At 44.8% G+C, this 22,925-nt stretch overlaps 1 protein-coding gene across 11 annotated transcripts in view; it reads left to right on the top strand.

Annotated features, from left to right (window-relative positions):
- Positions 1-22,925, top strand: part of DCTN1 (dynactin subunit 1) — a 394,031-nt gene that overhangs the window by 235,579 nt on the left and 135,527 nt on the right. For 5 of the 11 annotated variants that reach the window (XM_069207653.1, XM_069207629.1, XM_069207707.1 and 2 more), the window contains 3 exons: positions 4,973-4,990; positions 18,233-18,253; positions 22,072-22,260. In XM_069207653.1, coding sequence (XP_069063754.1) covers positions 4,973-4,990; positions 18,233-18,253; positions 22,072-22,260 — 228 coding nt within the window. Of the gene's footprint in view, positions 1-4,972; positions 4,991-18,213; positions 18,254-22,071; positions 22,261-22,925 lie in introns of all 11 variants that reach the window. The other 6 variants (XM_069207920.1, XM_069207841.1, XM_069208080.1 and 3 more) reach the window with 2 other exon arrangements.

Below are 22,925 nucleotides of genomic sequence, written 5' to 3'. Positions count from 1 at the left end.
GTGGTGGTGTCTGTCCTCTGTAGCGCCACGCCCTCTGCCGGGCTAGCGCCTGGCACGTGCTGTCACCATCAGCCACGGAGCGCGGGCTGGTGCTCAGTGTTGCAGGTCTTTACTGTACAGCAGCGATGCCTCGCGCCGCAGCAGGGAGACCGGCGTCGTCTTCTAATACAGTGCATCGTCCCTCCTCCGGGGTCCCATCACTGAGTGCTGCCCCCCCTTCCGCGCGCTCACCAGGCCTCACAATGCAGACTGCTAATTTACCGAATTGTAGGATTTATCCAAAGCAGCTTATCTGTGCTGCAGACTCTCTGCGTTCAAATCATTGGCAATCAAAAGAGCCGCGCTTCAAAGCGCTGTAAGCTTCTTACAGTAAAAACATTAGTGCCCGGTGGGGAATTGGCTTGCAGCTGGCTAATCGAAGCTCGCAGGCTCAGGATGTGGCACGTTTCCCCAATGGTGCCCTTTAGATGCTTCCAGTGTGTGGCTGTGCAGCAGTGGATACAGTCAAGTCTTTTGTGTTTTTTAAACACCAGTGTTCTCCAGAAACCCCCTCACAGCCAGTGCTCCCTCGGCCTCTCCGACTGTTCTGTAGTTTAGGAAGCAGATTGTTATTGTAAGAGTTCCCCTCTGCCCTCAGTGAAGTGGGAGCCGCAAGCAAGCAGTTGCTCTTTCTCCTGCCCTGTGGCCATGTGGTGCACAGACACCTGTGTGTAAATATTCCTTCTCGCGTGGAATGGTCTTCTGAGGTGCAGAGCTGGCTACAGCTGTAGGTCTTGCCTACCTGAGTGGGTAAAGTGATCACCTGTCTTCGAGAAGGGATTACACTGCTCAGCCTCTCTTCTGACCTCGTAGGGCACTTAGGGTTCTCTTGCTCAGTGAGATCTGCTCGATAACCACCTTTATCCCTCATCTCTAGCCCTCCACGTCTTCTAAGCACACCCTCTGCTTACTGGCTAATCCTTAGGCAAGGCTGCTCTTTAGAAACTGCAAGTGGCAAGTTATCGAGGATGGAGAAATTCAGTATTTGAAACAGTCACTAAATTATATATTCTGCTGCCTGCAGCGTAGCCAGGTCTTCAAGCCAACGCGCTCTGCAGTTTCAAAATTTTCAGTTTTACATGACACATTTTTATAATACAGCACTTTAAACTCCAGTTTACGATGGTTGTAAATCTTTTACATTTTGTAGCTAAAATAACACTGGCACAGGGCGAATTACGTGCACTGCGCCATCCCGTGCATCTGAGCACATGGGAAGCCAAGAGTTCAAGTCTAAACTCTTCGACAGGTGACCCCCTTAACTGCTCAACAGTCTGTATTTCAAGTCACCTGCTGTATTTTTCGTAGTACAGTTGAACAGAGGACATCTCAGAACAATGCAGATTCAAGGCCACCAACTGCTTTATACAGATAAACCACATGTGGCACAGTTCGAGGAAGTCTGGGGCTGCTGAGAGCCAGAGTGAAGACGGTGATGGGCACTGGAAGTAAGGTGTAGTGTTAGAGGAAAGGTGTAGTGTCAGAGGGTGGAGATAAGGTGTAGTGTTAGAGGGTGGAGATAAGGTGTAGTGTTAGAGGGTGGAGATAAGGTGTAGTGTTAGAGGGTGGAGATAAGGTGTAGTGTTAGAGGATGGAGATAAGGTGTAGTGTTAGAGGGTGGAGATAAGGTGTAGTGTTAGAGGTTAGAGATAAGGTGTAGTGTTGGAGGGTGGAGATAAGGTGTAGTGTTAGAGGGTGGAGATAAGGTGTAGTGTTAGAGGGTGGAGTTAAGGTGTAGTGTCAGAGGGTGGAGAGAGGGTGTAGTGTTAGAGGTTAGAGATAAGGTGTAGTGTTAGAGGTTAGAGATACGGTGTAGTGTTAGAGGGTGGAGATAAGGTGTAGTGTTAGAGGGTGGAGTTAAGGTGTAGTGTTAGAGGGTGGAGTTAAGGTGTAGTGTCAGAGGGTGGAGAGAGGGTGTAGTGTTAGAGGTTAGAGATAAGGTGTAGTGTTAGAGGGTGGAGTTAAGGTGTAGTGTTAGAGGGTGGAGTTAAGGTGTAGTGTTAGAGGGTGGAGTTAAGGTGTAGTGTTAGAGGGTGGAGATAAGGTGTAGTGTTAGAGGGTGGAGATAAGGTGTAGTGTTAGAGGTTAGAGATAAGGTGTAGTGTTAGAGTTTGGAGATAAGGTGTAGTGTTGGAGGGTGGAGATAAGGTGTAGTGTTAGAGGGTGGAGATAAGGTGTAGTGTTAGAGGGTGGAGATAAGGTGTAGTGTTGGAGGGTGGAGATAAGGTGTAGTGTTAGAGGGTGGAGATAAGGTGTAGTGTTAGAGGGTGGAGATAAGGTGTAGTGTTAGAGGGTGGAGATAAGGTGTAGTGTTAGAGGGTGGAGATAAGGTGTAGTGTTAGAGGGTGGAGATAAGGTGTAGTGTTGGAGGGTGGAGATAAGGTGTAGTGTTAGAGGGTGGAGATAAGGTGTAGTGTTAGAGGGTGGAGATAAGGTGTAGTGTTGGAGGGTGGAGATAAGGTGTAGTGTTAGAGGGTGGAGATAAGGTGTAGTGTTAGAGGGTGGAGATAAGGTGTAGTGTTAGAGGGTGGAGATAAGGTGTAGTGTTGGAGGGTGGAGATAAGGTGTAGTGTTAGAGGGTGGAGATAAGGTGTAGTGTTAGAGGGTGGAGATAAGGTGTAGTGTTGGAGGGTGGAGATAAGGTGTAGTGTTAGAGGTTAGTGATAAGGTGTAGTGTTAGAGGTTAGAGATAAGGTGTAGTGTTAGAGGTTAGAGATACGGTGTAGTGTTAGAGGGTGGAGATAAGGTGTAGTGTTAGAGGGTGGAGTTAAGGTGTAGTGTTAGAGGGTGGAGTTAAGGTGTAGTGTCAGGGTGGAGAGAGGGTGTAGTGTTAGAGGTTGGAGATAAGGTGTAGTGTTAGAGGGTGGAGTTAAGGTGTAGTGTTAGAGGGTGGAGTTAAGGTGTAGTGTTAGAGGGTGGAGATAAGGTGTAGTGTTAGAGGATGGAGATAAGGTGTAGTGTTAGAGGTTAGAGATAAGGTGTAGTGTTAGAGGGTGGAGATAAGGTGTAGTGTTAGAGGGTGGAGATAAGGTGTAGTGTTAGAGGGTGGAGATAAGGTGTAGTGTTAGAGGGTGGAGATAAGGTGTAGTGTTAGAGGGTGGAGATAAGGTGTAGTGTTAGAGGGTGGAGATAAGGTGTAGTCTTCGATGTTGAGGTCAGTTGTAGTGTTATGAGATTAGAGATAAAGTGCAGTGTTATTAGATTAGAGATAAAGTGCAGTGTTATTAGATTAGAGATAAAGTGCAGTGTTATTAGATTAGAGATAAAGTGCAGTGTTATTAGATTAGAGATAAAGTGCAGTGTTAGAGGTTGAAGATACGGTGCAGTGTTAGAGGTTGAAGATACGGTGCAGTGTTAGAGGTTGAAGATACGGTGCAGTGTTAGAGGTTGAAGATACGGTGCAGTGTTAGAGGTTGAAGATACGGTGCAGTGTTAGAGGTTGAAGATACGGTGCAGTGTTAGAGGTTGAAGATACGGTGCAGTGTTAGAGGTTGAAGATACGGTGCAGTGTTATTAGATTAGAGATACGGTGCAGTGTTATTAGATTAGAGATACGGTGCAGTGTTATTAGATTAGAGATACGGTGCAGTGTTATTAGATTAGAGATACGGTGCAGTGTTATTAGATTAGAGATACGGTGCAGTGTTATTAGATTAGAGATACGGTGCAGTGTTAGAGGTAATGTGTCGTGTCAGAGGTTGAAGATAAGGTGCAGTGTTAGAGGATGGAGGTAAGGTGCAGTGTTATGAGGATGGAGATAAGGTGCAGTGTTATGAGGATGGAGATAAGGTGCAGTGTTATGAGGATGGAGATAAGGTGTAGTGTTCGATGTTGAGGTCAGTTGTAGTGTTATTAGATTAGAGATGCGGTGCAGTGTTAGAGGTAATGTGTCGTGTCAGAGGTTGAAGATAAGGTGCAGTGTTAGAGGATGGAGATAAGGTGCAGTGTTATGAGGATGGAGATAAGGTGCAGTGTTATGAGGATGGAGATAAGGTGCAGTGTTATGAGGGTGGAGATAAGGTGCAGTGTTATGAGGATGGAGATAAGGTGCAGTGTTATGAGGATGGAGATAAGGTGTAGTGTTATGAGGGTGGAGATAAGGTGTAGTGTTATGAGGGTGGAGATAAGGTGTAGTGTTCGATGTTGAGGTCAGTTGTAGTGTTATTAGATTAGAGATGCGGTGTAGTGTTAGAGGTAAGGTGTAGTGTTAGAAGTTGAAGATAAGGTGTGGTGTCAGACGTTAATGGTTTAGAAACAAACCGCACCTCCTCGCAGACATGCAGCCTATTTCGGTCTGTCTTCGCTTCTGTGATTTGATTAATATAAAACTAAACGTACACCTTCGAAGTACTATAAACAATGGTGTTAGTGTGAGTATGAAGAAAGCTTGGGGTGCGCCGGGGTGGTCTTTGGTACCCATCTGTGCAGACTGCAGCACAGGAGGTGCAGTGATGGGAACTGAAACCCGAGCAGGCTGCACCAGGGCCCCGAGCGGCCTGGACCAAGAAGCGCTCCCATTAGCCGGGAGGCAGCTGAGCTTAGGCTGTTGCTAGGCGACGGGAGCACATCTTGTGTCCTGGATCCCTCCTCCGCCCGCCCCTCGCTCGGTGCGAAGCATCAATTACTGATGCAGAGCCGGGCAGGGAGGACTGCCTGGACCTGGAGACGGGTGGTGATGTAATCCGGGCCGTGGCGGCGGTGGCACAGGACGGGGCCTGCTGGCACTCTCGGGGTCCTTGCCATGGCGCCAGGGGCGGACTAGTGCTCGCATCCCGGCAGATGGAGGAAGAAAGGGGAAGCCATTTGCACGGATCTTGTAGCTGAAGCCTGTACCTACATCAGTCTGTCTTCTTGTGCTTGGATGTGCTAACCACTGTCTCTGCTCTCTCCCCTTCTCTTCTACCCTCCCCGCCTCTCTGCAACCATGAAACAGGCCCCGACTACACGTAAGGTACAGATGGCTGAGCGCGCCTTGCACCCCGCGACTGCTCTGTTTGCTGCGTTAGTTGGAGGGCGCCAGTCACGAAGCTGTTCTTGTTTGCATTGCCTTTTCACCACGACCCTGCGTCACGCCGCTCCCCAACCCCCACCATCCATATCCCGGCTTTTGGTTCTGCCATACTTTGAGTTATTAATCAGTATTTCATGTGGTGTGCTGACGTCGTCGCATGCAACATCTCTGTCCCGGCTGCGTCCGCCACCTGCTTGCTGCGCCCTACTGGGTTGGGGGAGGGGGGGGGAGTTCATGGTGGCGGGGGTGCGTTTGGACGTGATACTTGCCCCCCCCCCCCACCTCTTTAAATCGGTTCCTCTGTGGGCATGACGGTGCAGATCTGTGGCCACCCCATACATCTTGAATGGAGTGTCCGTCCACGGCCCAAGATGCTCTCCGCATTATTTTAGCCCATTTAATGGGGCGGTGTAGCCAATCCGTGTCCTAAAATGTCTTTAATGAGGTCTAAGAGTCCAAATGACCATAGAGCTTTGAGGAAATGGTGACCAGTCTCTGTCCATCAGTCAGATATTGAGCAGATTGCCCTGGTGACATTTCACTTTGGAGCATTCCTTACAGAGTGTCTGCTCCATCAGAATGAAGGAATGAATGAATCGGTGCATGTATTGATGAAATGTTTCTTCTCGCTCCTCTCTGTACACAAACCACGTGGCGATGCGCTCGCTCTGCTTCTGGAAGTAGGGTTCAAGCACTGCACGCGGAGAGGGCACCAGGTGTACGACCACGTGTTTCACTTGCACACTGCGGGCAGCCTTTTGTGTTCTCAAGGATGGGAGAATTAATAAGGCTTTATTGTTTCTTGAAGCCCTAAAAACAAAGGGACCAAAGGAGAAAAAGGCGATGCACTTGGGGGTGAAAAGTCAGTAGATGATTTTTGTATATTTTGTGGGCAGGGGCGGGGGTTTCTGTGCTAAACCTCTTAAATCATTGAGTTGTCAGATATGTAATGATGAAAGTATTTACGTTGTTCAGTTGTTGCACATCCCTTCATGTGTGAACATAACAGACGGATAAATACAGCTGATGTCAGATGTGAGGAGAGTTCTGCGCTGTGTGGTGGTGTGATAGCGCTGTGAGCCTGGAAGTATGGGTTAGTTGGTTGATGAATCGTAGGTGGCTGTGTAAAGTACGTTGTATCCATATGACTCTGAGAATTGCTTGTCAAGAAAGCTTGTGACGTGTTTTTACGTTTCAAAGTAAGAGAAACTTAGTAGTGTCTGTTATGTTCAATGTGTGTTGCTGTAGCTGCCCGTGAAAGCTCAGAGGAGTCGCAGGGAGAGTAGCAGCTGAGAGCTGCACAGAGGAGAGGCGTAGACAGTGCTGGGTCTGTGCTCCTGATGGGAAGAAGCTCCGGGAGGGGATGAACCCTGAATGAAACGGGCTAAAGAGAAGGCCTGCCTGGGATTGCTTTTCCCTCTGCACTGTACGGTAACAAAACAGCACTAGAATATGTTGGTGTATGCAGCTCTGCCCTGCTTAGAAAGGATGGCGAGATGCACAGGAGTCTGGGGAGAAGGAGGTTGTACCTGAAGGATGTCATTGAAGCAGAGTTAGTGCAGTAAATGTGTGCAATGAACGCGCTACGGGCTATCTTGGTGAGTGGGACCCCAAGCGCGGCTCTCGTTGGATAAATGTATAGGCCACACTGAAGTGATCAGCTGTGGGCCGATCGAGGTGAAGCCATTTCTATTCATTTAGAGTGGAGCGACTGCTGGTGGTCAGGAGCTTACCTGTGCCCGCTTCTAGGAGCTCGAGTGTCCCAGATGCACACCGTTGGCACTCCGCAAGGGGCTCACTTTGAAGACCTGCTACCTTACTTCCAGGGTGTAATGGTGCTGTAGACATCAAGGTGGGACCCTGCTGGGCTCCAACGATCAGCGAACTGTAGAAGCTTCAAGCAGCCCTACACAAGATACGCTCCGGCCTTCGCCTTCAGATGACATTGCAAGGATGAGGGGTTTGCTCAAGGAGATGCACTAGGGAGGGTGGAGGGGCTCCATGATAGACTGCGCCCAGTATCCTTCATACTCAAAAGAGCTGCTGGAGAAGACCCTTCTGTGCCAAGCATATCAAAGCCAGAAGTTTACCGCCCTTACAGGAAGGACCGGCCTCGTCCATGTTGATGTACAAGAAGCCAGTCATAGGAGGAGCAGGGGACTGATTACGAGTCCTGCTCTAGTCCTAATTCAGGTGGAAATGGGACGTTCCACCTGGATCTGGATTATAGTCTGTGGATATATAGTCTGTGCAGAGGACATTCACCTGGCGTGCGGGGATGTCAGCTGGACTTCTATCCAGGTCTAGGTTTGAGTCATCTGCCTCGCTTCAGATAAAATACTGCTGCGACGGCGCAGGGATTAAAATGTTACTTTGCTAGATAAGGTCACCTGGTGTAACCAGGGCCTACAGTTCTCAGCTGTGTTTTGGGATTGCTTTATGTGAAGAGGAAGTTCTTACACATTCCATTATTGAGACCCAGTTTTCCAGGAGAAACTGTTTATCAATGTGGCTGTGACCCGCTACCTACACTGTTAAGATAACAAGCACCTAACAGTTGCCCTGACATTTATTTCATTGGTCCTCCACAACCCTTGAACTAATTGCATCTCATCCAGAGAGTTGGGATTCTCGGGTGTAAAACATGACATTGTGGTACCCAGTAAAGAACACCAAAGGATTGAAGACTTGTGGAATGTTTTACAGCGAATCGTCCTGAGATTGAAATGGGCTACGTTTGCACAGCCTTTTTTTATATTTCTATCTCAGTATTTAGATTGTCGTGATCTAGTTGGCTACTGTGCTTTTCTGCGCCACCCCACCTCTCGCGCCTTTATTTGAGCTCCAGATGGGCATCTTGCCTCTCTTGGCACTGAGGTTAGGCGGGTGATGGGCTTGTTGGACTGGTTCACCATAGAAGCCAGCAGCTTGTGCTTGGCATTCCAGCCACTGCCTGTTGCCTTTACAGTTAGCCTCGAAAGGAGGGCCGGAGGCCCGCTGGCCGACAACAGAAGCTGTGGCTCCCACTCCACAGCAGAGCCGAAGCCTCCAAGTATTGGACAGCGAACTAGCTATGGAGGGGAACAATGGGGACGCAGAAGGAGTCGGCCTTGCTGTGCGTGGGAACACGAACACGGGGCTACAGGTTGGGCTCTTTTCCAACTACAGAGCTATTAGCCTTTATTCTGTTTGTTTTGTTTCATTGGCTCTTTTTTCCTTCCTTTGGCACCTCCTTTTGTCAGGACTGATTTGCTTATTTTATCTGTTTAAAGGCCTCCTTTACACCTGAGAGCATCCTACAGATGCAGCCTTGTATATTCCTATTGGCTATCTAGCCTGCACTGTATATGATCTTATGAAGTACATTTATGTAGCATGTATTGCAGCACAAGCTGTCTCTGGGTGCTGGTCTAAGGGCCGAAGAAGGGGAGGAAAGCTAAGCATTAGATTCAACATGGATCTTAGCAGAGCTTCTAACACTTTGTAACCCTTAAGGGACTGTGTTCCATACCTTGGCCCTTATGGAATCAAGGTGTCTTCTCCATAGACCCAAGTATTAATAGAATTTGCGCAGTTAGCTTTTTATCAGATCTCAGAGAGATTTTATGATAAGTCTTGACCATTTAATGTTAATATTGAGCTTGGGAATGTTCAGCTACTGAGTCGTACCATAACTAATGAGAGTCAACGGTGAAGCCGACAAGGGAAGACATTAGGTTTTGCAGATCATGGAAGTGATTTTCCTAAGAAGTAACAGGTGGAACGTGGTAGTTTACATGGGGGCATATATGTGCCTGCACATGGAGAGAGTTTGTTTAAATTTCAAGATAATTTCTAGAATAATTAGACAATAAAGAGTGACACCGTGATGACATTTCGTTAGCACAATAAGTCAGTTTACCTCGTTGACCTGGATCCTGCTTCCGTTACCTTCACTTTTCATCCCTGCAGCAGACTAGTAAGGAGTCATCTTTACAAGCTCAGACTTCAGCGTTCTCTGGATGTCCTCCAGATAATACTGGAAACGAGACTGTGACTCCAGATAAAGCCCAAGTGGCTTTTCTGTACAAATTAAAGACTCTGAGGGCAACGGAGACCCTAAGGTGGGCCATACCAGGGAGTTCACCAAGCGGCAGGCGAGGTAGATAGTGCTTCTTTTTAATTTGTTTTCTCCTTTGATGGTAAGATGAAGTGAACCAATTAGGGCCTCTTCCAGGTTTTTTTCAGTAAAAATCTGTAATAAGTGGCCCAATAAAGAATGATTCGCCACATGACATAGAAAGGGCCATCACCACCACTAGGTCAGTCCCACTATCATCAGCGCAAAACATCTGCTGCATTATTTCTATAGTGGTAATTATTTATGGGCTCACGTGTGAAGGAGAGGTATCGGTAGCAGGTTTTGTTTTCTGACAGAGACGCACAAGATGACATTGATTCCTTCCTGCCACCAGACGTGTTCTATAGGGGACCCCTGGCCAGTGATCAGTGGATTTAGTTCTAAACATGTCATAAGGGCCTGGTGTGACAGAAGTGTGTGTGTCTAGGAGGGTCAGAATACGTATTTTTAGCTTTTACTTAAGCGCATGATGATGTGGCTGTCCAAAGGAGACTTCACGAGTTGAGGACATGCTATCGCAGTAAAGTGACTGTCTCTGCGGCCATCACACTTGGTTCTTGGGGCACTAGTTGATTTCCACGGGTTGGTAGAGTGACCGGGACTGTCAGTAGTTATAGACTGGACCTGGAGGTGAGTGGGTGCAGAATAGGCAGTGTTAAGGCACTGCCCTTTGGTGCGATAGGCTGTCTTTCACAGCATCCCACCATTGAGGCCGTCACATTTGTCCAGGACGGTTTTGGAGGAAGGATTACAGACTATTAGGAAGTGTTAGAAATAGAGGAATAGTTCTGAGAGCTGGGAGGGTAAAGTCTCCTGGAAGGCTATGGCTAGACTGCAACCAGATTCAGGATCTGATGATGTAGGTTCTTTTAGCAGAAGTCTTTGTTTTCCCCCGTGTTACTTGTGAGTTGATGTTTGATGTATCACTTACTAAGGATGTTTACTCAGATGATGGCTACTTCTCCTCATTCCTAAATTTTCTGTGGGCGAGAGTTTGGAACACTGCTATTTGCACCTGGGCTCGTTTGTATGTACAATATTAAACAGTTTGGAAATGTGGATCTGGTCACCTTGGCCTTTTGAGGGCCTTCTTCATGACATCTATTAAGAGTCTCACTTTGCTCGATGATAGAATAACGGCATGTTTCCAGCTGTGTGCTTTTCTGTTATTTATCATTTCTTTGTAATGGGTGTGCCTCGCTTGTTGTTTGTTATTTTAATTAGTGCAGTCCCTTTAAGTGTTAAACCCCGTTTACAGAACAGTGTGGCACTGTGTCTGGCATCGGTGAGACTGATCACTGATGGTGGTAATGAACAAACAGGAGCTCTGTCTGTCTGCAGATGGGTTCCAAGCAGTGCTGGTATGGTGCGGTCAGTTCTTTTTACTGGACAGCAGACTGGAAGAAGCTGGGGGTTGCATTTTGTTAACTTCCAGGTAGATATGTTGCAAATATGGGGTTCATCACATCAACATTTAACATCACATGTAGAGTTTGATATCAGGGGCTTCTGCTTCACGAGGCTCCCTAGCTCTGCCTGCTCCCACAGTGACATGCTCTAATTAGTGTAAAGCTTTACCATTGTTTTTGCAGCCTTAGCACTTTTCCCTCTGTTACAAACCATTTTGAGTGAATGTACTATTTTGCATGGTTCTGGAATGTCATCCTGTATAGGTCAATTGTGGTTTAGTTCTGTGTAATGTCTTGTGATGAGTTGTGATTTTGTACTGGAAGATGAAATGAGATGTCTTAACATTCATTTGTGTGGCATGTTATGGACTCCTCTCTGGTGAACCATTGTGTGGTGTTATGGTTATACAGTGGCACAGAAATATAATTGATATATTGCGAGACATCTTTCGGTGTGATCGCTCATGTTGTGCTGTAGCTTGCATGGTGTCATGCGATGTTGTTTATATTGTATGATTTGTCGGCTGATGCTGTAGAATTTGTTACTGTTTAACATAGTGCATCGTGATGTTTTGGTTGAAGGGTTTTGATACCTTGTGATGTAGTGTTGGGCTTTTTACAAGTGATATGTTGTCAGCTGGTGGAGGATGCAGTCATTGGTGGCATATTAAGGAATTTTGTTGCTGGTTGAGGTGTGACCTGATATGATGGATTTGTTTTTAATTTCCTGATAGGGTGCAATGTAAAGCCCAGAGACTTCGACTTTTGTTCTAGTTACACATCTAATTGGAGAAGATGCACCTCGCTGCTGAGTATTTCTTTCTGAGCCCTCCTACCAAACAAAACTCCAGCGGACAGGGCATACGATGGTGTTTTCGGCCTGATGTTGTGGGATTCACATAAGCTTGGCGCAGAGTGCCATAGAGTGAGGGGCGTGGACTGGTACCAAGTCTTTTCTGTGTTGTGGCCTAAGGGTGTGTGTCGTGGTCAGGTGTGGTGCAGTGTTATATTTAGTGCTATAGTTTTATGTCATAAGCTTCATGCATTGATGGATGGTGTGATGAAGCTATGAGGGTGTGTAGTGGCATTCTTTGCAGTGCAGAATAATGTTAAATGTTATGTTGTGTTCAGTGTCATGGTGTTTAGGGTGCATATGTTACAGTTTGGTGCCCCTGCACGGTCTGGTGCAGTTTGAATGGTTTTAAGGTGGTTATCAGATTTCATGGGTTATAGTGTTGTTGTGAGGTTTATTGAGGTGTATTGTTGCATGAGAAGAATCAGCTTTGGATTCAGAGGTAATATGTGATGTGGCGAGAGTAGCGTAGGGTGTATTTGAGTGATACGTTGGGATGCATGTTTCGGTATGTTGTGGAAGGGTGTGATGTAGCTCGGTGTTTCATGGCTGTGATGATGTGTAGTGTAAGTTATGTTTCTGGTCAGTATTGTGGGTTGTAAGGTCTTTTAAGGGTGTGATGCTGTGTCTTTGTGCCGTGAGCAATAGTATGGATGGTAATGTAATGTTGTGTTTCATGTTATGTTTTGTTTTTTGGTGAAGTATTAGATTCTGCAGATGCATCTTTTTGGGTACCCAGTAGGTGCCTCACTGGGTACAACAAGAAGGTCAATCATCTTGTGAAAAAAAGGATTACTAAATCAGAAGTGTTGCCTCAGGAAACAGTGTTTTTAGGTGTAACGGTACAACAGATTCCACAACCCGAAGGAAGTGAAACAAATGTTCACCAGTTCAGTAACCATGCAGCAAACCGCCTACACAACTCCAAATCACAAGACATCCACTCACGTAAAGCCTCAGTCCTTCCAACATACCTCACTCAAGCCAGACAGAAGCAAATATGAACAGCGGCAGCCATACCGGCGCCCAACAAAGGCCTAGATCATGATCGGTTCGACCTCCAATCCAGCCGCCATATCCCCCTTGACCTGCCGTCCTAAAGGAACAGTGAATTACCTTACTTTCAACTTGCAAACTCTTTGGTGCCCTCTTCAGGAATGGCTAGCCCTAGACTAGCTTGAACAAGTGCAGGCAGGACTAGTCCTTACTGAAGTCATTGTTAGAACCTCTTGAACGTACAAAGTGACAGCTCATCTCCAAGATCCAATACATAACAAAAGCCACAAACCTAATGTCTTAGCCGGTGTTTCCACCTCATCTCATTCACTCATGGACCATGTCCAAGCTGGATTCTGTCTAGTGAGGAAATATACATTCTGTTCCAGAGGATCCTCATTAATAGTCCTTAGCATTGAATAGACAGTCGTCTCAATAACGTCTTGTTATACACCATAACTGATGACAACAACAGGGTGATAATCAGTATCCTATACTATTATTGACCGACACAGTGAACAGTCACACCCTCTTCCCTGACTAGAGGACATGGAGATCCGGATTTCTGCACCCACCTGGGTCATTTACTTCTTCATGAAAACATCAGTCAGTCGTAACCCAGACTGCTTGAAGATGCCACGCATGACATGGGGAATCTCAGCAGCACTACTGTCACATGTCAGAAATGGTTAAAAGAGAGGGAGAAGTGGCGTGAAGGGAATCAGTCACTGGAGCATACTGCCTTCCAGTCCACAATCACCTGTCAAATGGCAGTACGGACGGATAAGGGTCAGTCCCCTGGCACGTTTCCCTCTAAAAGTATTTTTGAGCTGCTCCACATGTGGCCAAGAGGCAGCAGTGACTGAAAGTTTATAAAGTGGTAGGCATAGTCAGTCACATGTCGAGATCATCTCCAAAAGTCCCTGTAGCATCCGGGTTATCATTCAAGGCCAGTGTACCTGGCGTGGCCCAGGCCATTTTCACTTAAAAGGTCAGTGTTCCCTTTATAGTTCAGTGGTTGAGCTCGGGAACCGTTTGTATCATCTGTTCCTTTCAGAGCACCGAAGAGTCTTAAGGAGGGACACTGTGACAAGTGCCTGGGGTATCTCTAGATGTGGATTTGGCAGGTTGTTGAGGAATTTCCATGAAATAGATGTAAGTGGAATGCATAGGTGTGAAGTGTATAGAGGTTGTTTGGTTTTGTTTGACATTTTTTGTTTGTTTTGTTTCATATAAAAGAGGTAAGTGTTTGACCTATGACCATGACCTGATTCAAACTTGCATGTAGCATGCTGAGTGGATGGGTCATTTGACCAGTTGTTTAGGCTGACAAACATCTATGTTTTTTGGTTAGTTAGTGCGATGTGGCCTGGTTAGCAACGTTCAACTGTGTGGCAAACCGTATTTGAACAGTTCCCAAGATGCAGCAATGATGAACCTCCTTGTGGCATCGGTTGCATTCTGTGGATTAGCTAGAACGGTAAGGATCTATGGCCAGATGCAGCTGTGGAGGAGCAGGAACTCTCTGTCGTGAAGTTGGAGTATGTCTTTCCTAGACGCAGGAGCAACACCTCTGTAGTTGGACCATGCTGTGTGAGCTTGAGATTGCAGTGCATTGTGAATCGCAAAAATGCGGTTGTCTGGTGGATAGTTTACCATTAAGACCCCCGACTGGTCGATTACCAGCCCATTGTCTGCAAGAAGTCGCCATTTGGCTAAATGATTGCAGATTTGCAGTTTTGTTATTGGAACGCGAGAGTGCTCTTCTGATGCTGATGGATCAATATTTCAATTAAGCCTATTGGGTTTCTCTAATAGGTCATGATGGAAATGCAAGCTTTATGAGGTGCACTTGTTATCGACCCGCTCTGTTCGTAATGTTTTAATGATTTGTGATGCCTTTTGTGAAACCTCTTTAATTGGCGCAAATTGCTATCTCTGGCCTCTAATGTGCAGCAAAAAGTCAGTCCACAGATGTAGCCAACTTAACTAATACAAATGATGATTTCCTCAGATCAGATATCTTTTAAATCTGCTGTGTGTCACATATCTCACTTGGTGGATGTTTATAGTTTATAAATGAGCAAATCTGTTCAAATTATGGGATCATTTATCTGGAAGATAATTTATTTCTAATTAAAACGCAAAGAAGACTAACTTTTTTAGTTTTTTGCTGTTGGTTAAGTGCACTAGATCTCAAGCTATTACCCCACACCCCCACAGGCGCACGCACACATACAGACAATTATACTCTCACTGTCCTCTTACTCAGACCCATTCACTGACAGTCTCTAACTCGCTCACTCTTCCTTTCTCACATGCTCCATCAGTGGTTCATGTGAAGGTTTAGGCCATTGACTGAAAGGCACACTTGTTGCCTGTAGGCTTAAGCATGGTGTGCAGTAGGAGGACGAACGCCTTCACCTGTTGTGAAGCCCCACAGGAACCAGGCAGAAACTGTCAGCCCCTGGGTTAAGACCATAGGAAATTGTCGTTTGGAGTCCTGTGTGGTCGGGAGAGGCTGTGACAGCATAGGATGAATGATTGGTGTGGGACTGAGAGAGGGTAACTGAGCGCCAACAGACCCACACAAGTCTGTGGGTGGAGTTTTGTCTGTCAGTTTCCTAGTAGAAGGGCTGGTTTGCAATGTATTGAAGTCCAAGTTGTGACAGGAAAGGTGGTCTAATTTCCATTTGCGTTCAATAGCTGTCATCTGGAGGGTTTGCAAAGACAGTCTAACTGCATAGAGTGCACGTTAACTGTCTTGTGAACTGTGCTGGTTGTAAGTGGAGCTGTTGGGAGGTAGATAGGTCGACACAACCTTGGGCATGCCACCTGTTCCATCTGGTTTGTCATTATCTCTCTGTTGTGTTTAGAACATTCTAAAGGTGGAATTAAAACCACCATTGGGCATTGGGGAACTTGCCCACAGTTAGGATTGGCACTTTTGCAGACGTACTCATTTGGCTTCTAATCTAGTCTCTGTTTGTGTCTGGTACTTGGGTGGTTGACAGTACGATAGGTCTGTTTGCTAAGTGCACTTACTCAGGGAGTCACACGGTGTTGCTCTTGTGTGGTCTCAGTTTGTTCTTTGCCTTCGTTACCATGCAGAGGGGGAAAAGCCTAACAAGACAGGCCTGCTCCTCTGTGGGGGGGACAACCCTGATCTCCACAGCATTTCATTCTTTTAATGGCTCATGGAAACTGAAAACCGGCGGACTAGAATACTAGTCGACGCATCCCTAGAGGTAAAGAAGTGTTGTCTCAAACATTTGCAGCAGTCATTAGCTATGGCACAGCCATGACCTTTACTGATCAATATGGAGAGTTGGCTTTGGGTGACATCTCTTCAGCCATTGGGTTTTCCGGTTCTCTCAGTAGATTGGGGGTTCAGCAGTGAAACTGATTGTGAAAAGTATTGCCACATTATTATGTCCTGCAGAAAGTCATGGTGTCCCCCTAGACTGGGTAACACTAAGATAGTGTCTGTAGAAATAAGAAAACACAACCTGCACGTCAGTGTCAGTCATTTTGAAAAGTTTAAAGGGAAAAAATATTTAAACCTTAAGTATGACTCACACAACTCACAGGTACCACACGAGCAGCACCAATGTAAGCTGTTCCATCTAACAACAAAGTGTGACAGCTTTACTCCACCTGTGCCCCAGCACTCCTGCACAGCATTTTAGAACTTTCCATCATGGTGATGTGAAGTAGTGTGTTAAAAGATCTTTCTGAGAGCCTGAAACCACACCCATAACTGCCACAGTTTCCTGGTCCCCTCCCTCCAAAACTTGAAAGGTGGGTCCCACCTGTGTTTGGCTTGGGAGGTCTGACCGTCCTCCTTAGTGTCTGTGGAGGGAGCTTTCCCTTGCCGGGTGCAGTGTGGAAGGTAGCTGCACATATAGATCCTGTTCCCACCCTCTCCTCTCCTAATAGCAGGCCTAACTCCTGGCTAATGGCCCTATGTTGCGGACGCCTGTGACTCTCCAGCTGGCCAGCAGAGTATTCAGCATTGTCCAGCAGTGAGATGGAAAGGCTGGAATCTCATTAGAAGCTGTCGGGGGCTATGACGTTCCTCCTTCGCCAGCTATCCCAACAGTGGCATTGGATCTGGAGTTGGGGTTCATATTTGCTGTGTGGCACAGTAGTCAGTATGCCGTACTAGTCTACAGGCCTCATTATGGTGAAACTGTAGTTTGATGCTGAATTTGTCCGTAGTATATAATACAGTAAAGCACTCGCGCTTCTCAGTAATCCTTACAGATGTACCGGCCCATACTATTAATACATCACAAGACCTGTTCCAGGTCAGCACCAGTCCCTGAAGAGTCCCTTCTCCAGCACGCTTCCTGAGCACAGATATCAGGCTGAGCTAGACTGTAGCCTCACAAGCTCAGCTCATACATGCGTGTGCATGTGGGTTCACATGCAACAAGCCCAAAGCCTCTAACCCTCGCTGTACAGCAGGAGACCTTCTCTTAAAAGCAGGCTCTGATGGCTATCACTCCCCATCCATTGTAACAGCGTACAGTGTGTGAGACACAAATAGTGAGATGCTCTCCCTTAAGAGGCCTTTAAACCAGGTAGTGTAAAAAGCAACAAATCCAAGATGAATAGATAGAATCAATTTCTCACATCACCATTATACCCAGATCTCGAATTGTAATGTATCTGACCTATGAAGGCCCATGGCCTAGACTGTTACGTTTACTCATTGCTGATTGAATTTGCTGTCTCGGTCTGTATGTAACAGTCTTTATAATTCTGTAGGTAAAAGCAACTCGGTAAATCTTTCAACCATGTACAGTGTATTTAATCTACTATGCAAAGCGCTCAGAAATCCTGTGTCATGTTTTTGACCAGATACTTCAGAAACCTTGGATAATAACACTATTTCTATTCCTTCCAATGCCCATCCTAACAGCAAAAGCCTTTCCCCTCTTCTCGGTCAGGAAGTGAAAGCATTGTGGTCTTGTGCCCTTTAATTTGTCTTTCCATCATCCTAACCGTACATAATTTAACAGTTCATAGAATATTTTGTGTAACAACTGTTGTATGTTAAGGTCTTCTTAAATTTTGTACAGGCCTAACCCCAGTCACATGACTTCTTCAACTTTGCAGCACCACTGCCCCGAAGGAACTGCTCTCCGGCCTCCAAAGTTGTAAATGGTCAAGTAAACACTTATTTGAGCAGTATATTCTAGTTTCATGTTGTCTTGAACTCTCGCTAAGTTGTCATATTCCATGACACTCTGGCACCGTTGACCATAATGTATGTTTTCACTTCCAAGTCCTGACCGTGCTGATCACTACATCATCAGTTCTCCAAAGTGATGCGTTGCCTTTGTTGGTGATTGTTCCACTCGGAGTCTGTGATGGGAAGAGAATTTGTTAAAATATTAAAACTTACACAAAGTGTGCAAAAATGTAAATCACATGGTGAATGCCTGGTATATTACCCCCTTGATGGGATTCTTTGGCATGAAGAGTGATAATTTTAGCAAAATCAAATAACAGACCAGCTATTTTGACCATTATGCGTATCCTCAAATGTTCTCAAGCATAGTTTTCAGAAGTTCAGTGTTTGGTTTTGGAGGAGACAGTTTATCCGGTGTTGAGTATGCCCCCAGAGCCCAGGCTGCTGCGCGTGTTGCATCGCCGCCACGTACACTAACCTTTCGGTCTGTCTTTTATCTCTTTCGCTGCATTCTTTGCTGTCTCTGCTGCTCCTGCTCTGCTTCTGTCTTTCTTTGTGTGACTGTTTCTTCTTCCGCCATCTGACCCCAACGGCTACCCGCCAGACAACTGTAAGGCGCACTAAGGTGAGAAGCCAGCACTCTGTGGTACATGTTCACGTTTAATGACCCAGTGGTGTGTTTTTTTGTGTGTGTGTGTCGTTGTTGCTTTAACACTCTTAACTCTTACTTTTTTTTAGGCTGATCATATGTGCACTTGTTTATTTTTTTGTGGTTAGGGGCCCTTCAAGAAGGTGTTCAAATTGCTTGCGTTAGCACTCTTGGTTCATAGCTCACAGCAACTTGATTTGACGGAAAGAAACTTCATCACCCTTTCAGGAGGGGGTGGGACCCCATCATCTGGAAAAAGCCAATAGTGGATAACGCCAGATTCTCACTTAGATGTGGTGGATCTAAATGTTCAACTAGAAAAGACCACCCCACCATCTGAACTACATTAGGCAAATCTAGCTCTGTAAATCGTCTGAAAGTTTGATGTGCGGCTTGGTATTGCTAATAATAGGAAAGTTATCCAAAAGCCATTTGTAAATATAATGTTACGTTCATAAAAACACAAGGATCTCTTAGTGCTTGAGATTAAAGATGCATGTTTTACTTTGTAAGCTGCAGTAAGCACATAATATTTTGTTACCTCTACTTAATCTTAAAATATTTTGCCAACACAACTAGCAGGTAAGTTCCAGGAGCTTAAGAAATATCACAGTTAGAACCATTTTGCAGCATGGAATTTTGCACTCTGCATTCTGCTACATTTCTCTTGAGAGGTTGATATGTGCGTTCCACGGTCCATTAATCTATCTGCGACTTGACAGTTTCTGCTAACATTCAGCTTGTACATAGGAGTGGCTGGATTTTGAGAATCATCGATATCTGTATATTACAGTTACCAACCACTGTGTTGCACTATGGGGTGGGGAAGAGGATAAAGATTGGCTCAGAACTCAATATTCTACCCAGTTCTGTGACTGTGATTTGGGTTGGGGGGCGTCCTTTGTGATGGCCCAATCAAGTGTGTTGCTTACCCCAACTTAACTGCTCAGCTTAGTACAGTTGGGACAGAGGAACCTCTCTTTAATTAATAAACAAATTCTGTCACTTTCTTATATTATGGTTGTTTGTTTTAGATATCAGTAGATTTGTGTGTCATCAACATTATCTACATTTCGATCTCCTAATAGTCAATTAATTGGGGAGAGAGTAGGAATAAAAGAGTAAAGGACCATTAACTCCATTTTGTATGATTTTGTGATAAGAAGATTCAAGTGTACCCATCTGCAATTATGATTTGTCGAGTAATGATATCTGGTATAAGGCAGTGGCGATGTCCCCTATCTAATCCTTCCAAAGAAACCTCATATTTTCTGTTGTGATATGCTTCTTAATGGTCAATAATTATTCGAACCTTTGTCGTAGGCTGCAATGTCCTCTCGGATGTTTCCTGGTCCACTTTCAGTGTCTTTTGTTGGCCTGACACCTGCGCAGCATGAAGGTTATTTTCCACCACATACAGTCTTGCCATTTGCCTTGCCTGTCCAGTATATTTCCATGGTAGCGAACATTTATGACCAGCCTGTGAATGCCTAGTACTGTGTTTGGCAGTGTGGTTCCTCATAATTAGTGATGTTTGCTTGCTTCATGCATAGGGTTTTCCAGTGAGGCGGGAGGCTTTGTGGATTTTTGAGGTACCAGCACTGGAGTTGCACTCTGCACTTTTCTGTCTACTTCACCTTGTGTATGCCTTCAAGTTGGAATTGTTATCAGCTTTCCTCACAAATATTCTACAACAATCCAGATCTCTTTAAATTAGGGTTGAGAACTTGATTTCTATTTTCAAACAGAGCTGACTACAAATTAGATTCAAACCTGCTTCCTTTGTTATAAAAGCAAACAAGCCACCCTTCTGCCCTCGCCAGCGGCACTCCCATTTTTTACGCCTTTCTCGATTTTGCTCATTGCCTTCTTCACTAAATCCTTACCCAACCTAGCATTGTAGATCCAGTATCTAAGGATTTGTTTGAATTATATTCATTTATATTTTAGTTTAAAAAAACTAAATAGATACAGTGGTGTAAATGGGCCAGTTGGGCAAGTCTGTCATAGACTTATTTCTTCAACAACAAATCATAATGGTCGTTGGCTTGGTTATATGTCAGGCTGACTAATGCAGCGTGGTGGTGGTGGTGGTGGTGGTGGTGATGGCAGACATATGCACATGTGCGGCTTGTGAAACACCAATCAACTAGATGGTTTTGGCAAGAAAGTCATTTGAACATAAAATAACTTGTATAGAAAGGACACTGTGTATCCAATGCTGGATTCAATGCAAACCTTAAAATTAGATTACTTAAGGTGATGTTTTAATCAAAACGGCGAAACAAAGATACCAGTTAAAATGTGTTTTTGAGGTTTTTATTAATATTTCCAGGTGGTGTGCAAAGGTCCCCTTTAAGTTATCTAATATTGTAATTTTTATTTTATTCTCTTCAATTCATCTTGCATGTTTCACACAATGCCTTCTGTGTCCTTCATCGCTCCTACTTCTTGATTTTTCTGCCGCTAACATCCCTCTTATATGTCTAACTTACTTACTTTACCCACAGGCGTAGCTGTTCCTGGTATTTCTATTGCCATTATGTTGCTGGTCACCTTATCTAATCTTTTGCCATAGTAAGAGGCTGACCAAAATACATTCCTTTTAATTTTGTTTTTTGTAGAATACTTGCTTTAACTAATTGGTTCTTTCTCTCAGCTTTACATTTAACATTTCTGGGACACTTGTTTTTATTTTTTGTCATTTTACTGCAAATTGAATTTATTGCGGGAGTAGTTTTGACTTCAGTAAACCGGCTAGGCGTTATGAACATGGCATTTCAAAACCGCCTGCTGTGGAAATATTCTAGCCTATCTTTGTCAGATGAAAAAGAGTTTTTCAAGTTTAAAATGCCTAGCAAACTTATCTACTTCGGGAATTTTTGAAGAACAGATTACTCTTGAGTGCAACACCCTGAAGCCATTTTTGATAGCATATTTAGCTTCATATAAACTTTCTTCATTATGAAAACCTCCTAACATTAAACAGATTATTTTTCTCTTTGATTAAAGGCAAGAGTTTCCATGGCCTCAACCTCTGCACTGCGAGAACAATTTTTAACACCAGGCGGCATGAAAGCCAGTGCTCTTCTGCAATGATAACTTGGTATTGTTCTGGAGCTGCCCAATGTTTGTGCTTCTTTTCAAGCTCCAGCGTTCCTGTCTGTCTCCTCAAGTTGTATCAACCAAGGTTGTCTTGCGATGTGATGTAGGTAGAATTGAACTGTACCTGGGGAACAAACCTGGTCATCATCCCCTTAAATACGCCCTACACATCCTACAGTTTGGAAACTGAAGATTGTCAGATGTAGGAATTTTTTGAGGCATTCTCCAGACAAAAATGAAGGCCCTGAAAAGATTTTTTTCATTGGTTGCAATATCTTCCTCAAACACATTGGAGGTTTGAGGCAATTTATTGTGGTGTGCACACGAGCGAGCTGCCACACAAATAGGCAAACTTTTTTTTTATGGTGAATATTACTCCTAAGCAGTGTATGTCTCCTGTATTGTTATTTTCAACAATCACATGATAATACTACATGTTGTAAACATGCATTTTAACTTTTGTTCTATTTAAAGAAAAGGATTTATGATTACATTTGCCTTTGTTTTTTATTTCGTTCCTCATCTAGAAGGACTCTTCAGCACCAAGTCCAGTAAACCTGCTAGTAAATTTTCTTTCTAGGAACATTAGGTGGGGCACAGTTGTGGTCCATGCCAAATGAATGTATACCTCCTGCTTTCATAGCATTGAAAATTAAGTGCATGTTTCTGATGTCCTTCTTGCATTGTAGCCTACCCGTACCCCCAGCTCTGCAGCTTCGAGTGGGACTGCGGGAGCCTCCGGTTCCGCCTCGGCGTCATGTGGCGAGATCAGCAGCAGCGAACCAAGCACCCCTGCTCAGACTCCACTGGCTGCTCCGGTCATCAGAACTCCACTCGCTTCCCCGATGGGCCCTTCGCCTGGCCCAATGCCCACAAAGGTAAGAAAAGAACATGTAACGAGCTTAGCACATAAAATATGTATTTAAATGCCTTCACCATCTATTTTGGGTATAATGACGAATTGCATTTTGTGGTTTATCTTTCTGTTGAAGTATATTAGATAACGATTGCGTTTAGATGATTTATTTAGTATTATGCGTGGGGCCACGCAATTGTCTGTAAATCAGTCTTTAATAATGATTTCTTAAATCTAAACAGTCAAAACTTGTTCATTTGAACACTTTTTCTACCCCAGTTAAGTGTTGCAGTTATCTGGAAGGGCTAGATTTCACTTCTAGAGAGGTGGGGGTGTCCGGGTCATCTCAAACGTATATAATAGCTTGGACAGGTCCACCATTTGGAGTGAAATGATTCTCCCTAAATATGACAAGGCATGACGGCACCAAGAATTTAAGAGTACTTTAGTCTCTTTCAGCAGGATTTTAAAGTGACTTCTGATGCATTCATAAAACTTGGAAATATGAAAATCCCTAAATAGTTTAGCCATTTTAACGTCAATCTGAATATTGTCTCATCCTTCAAATGTGTTGCCTTCTTTTGCATTCTTGCCAATATTAACCCTTCAGATTCTCAATGATTAATTAAGTGACTTGCCGATGAGTCATGATATTTATCTAGTAAGTGAACTTATTCTTGTGGGTCT

Source organism: Pleurodeles waltl, chromosome 1_1, assembly GCF_031143425.1.
Source record: "Pleurodeles waltl isolate 20211129_DDA chromosome 1_1, aPleWal1.hap1.20221129, whole genome shotgun sequence".
NCBI classification, from domain to species: domain Eukaryota; kingdom Metazoa; phylum Chordata; class Amphibia; order Caudata; family Salamandridae; genus Pleurodeles; species Pleurodeles waltl.
This window is presented reverse-complemented; position numbering and strand designations above follow the sequence as displayed.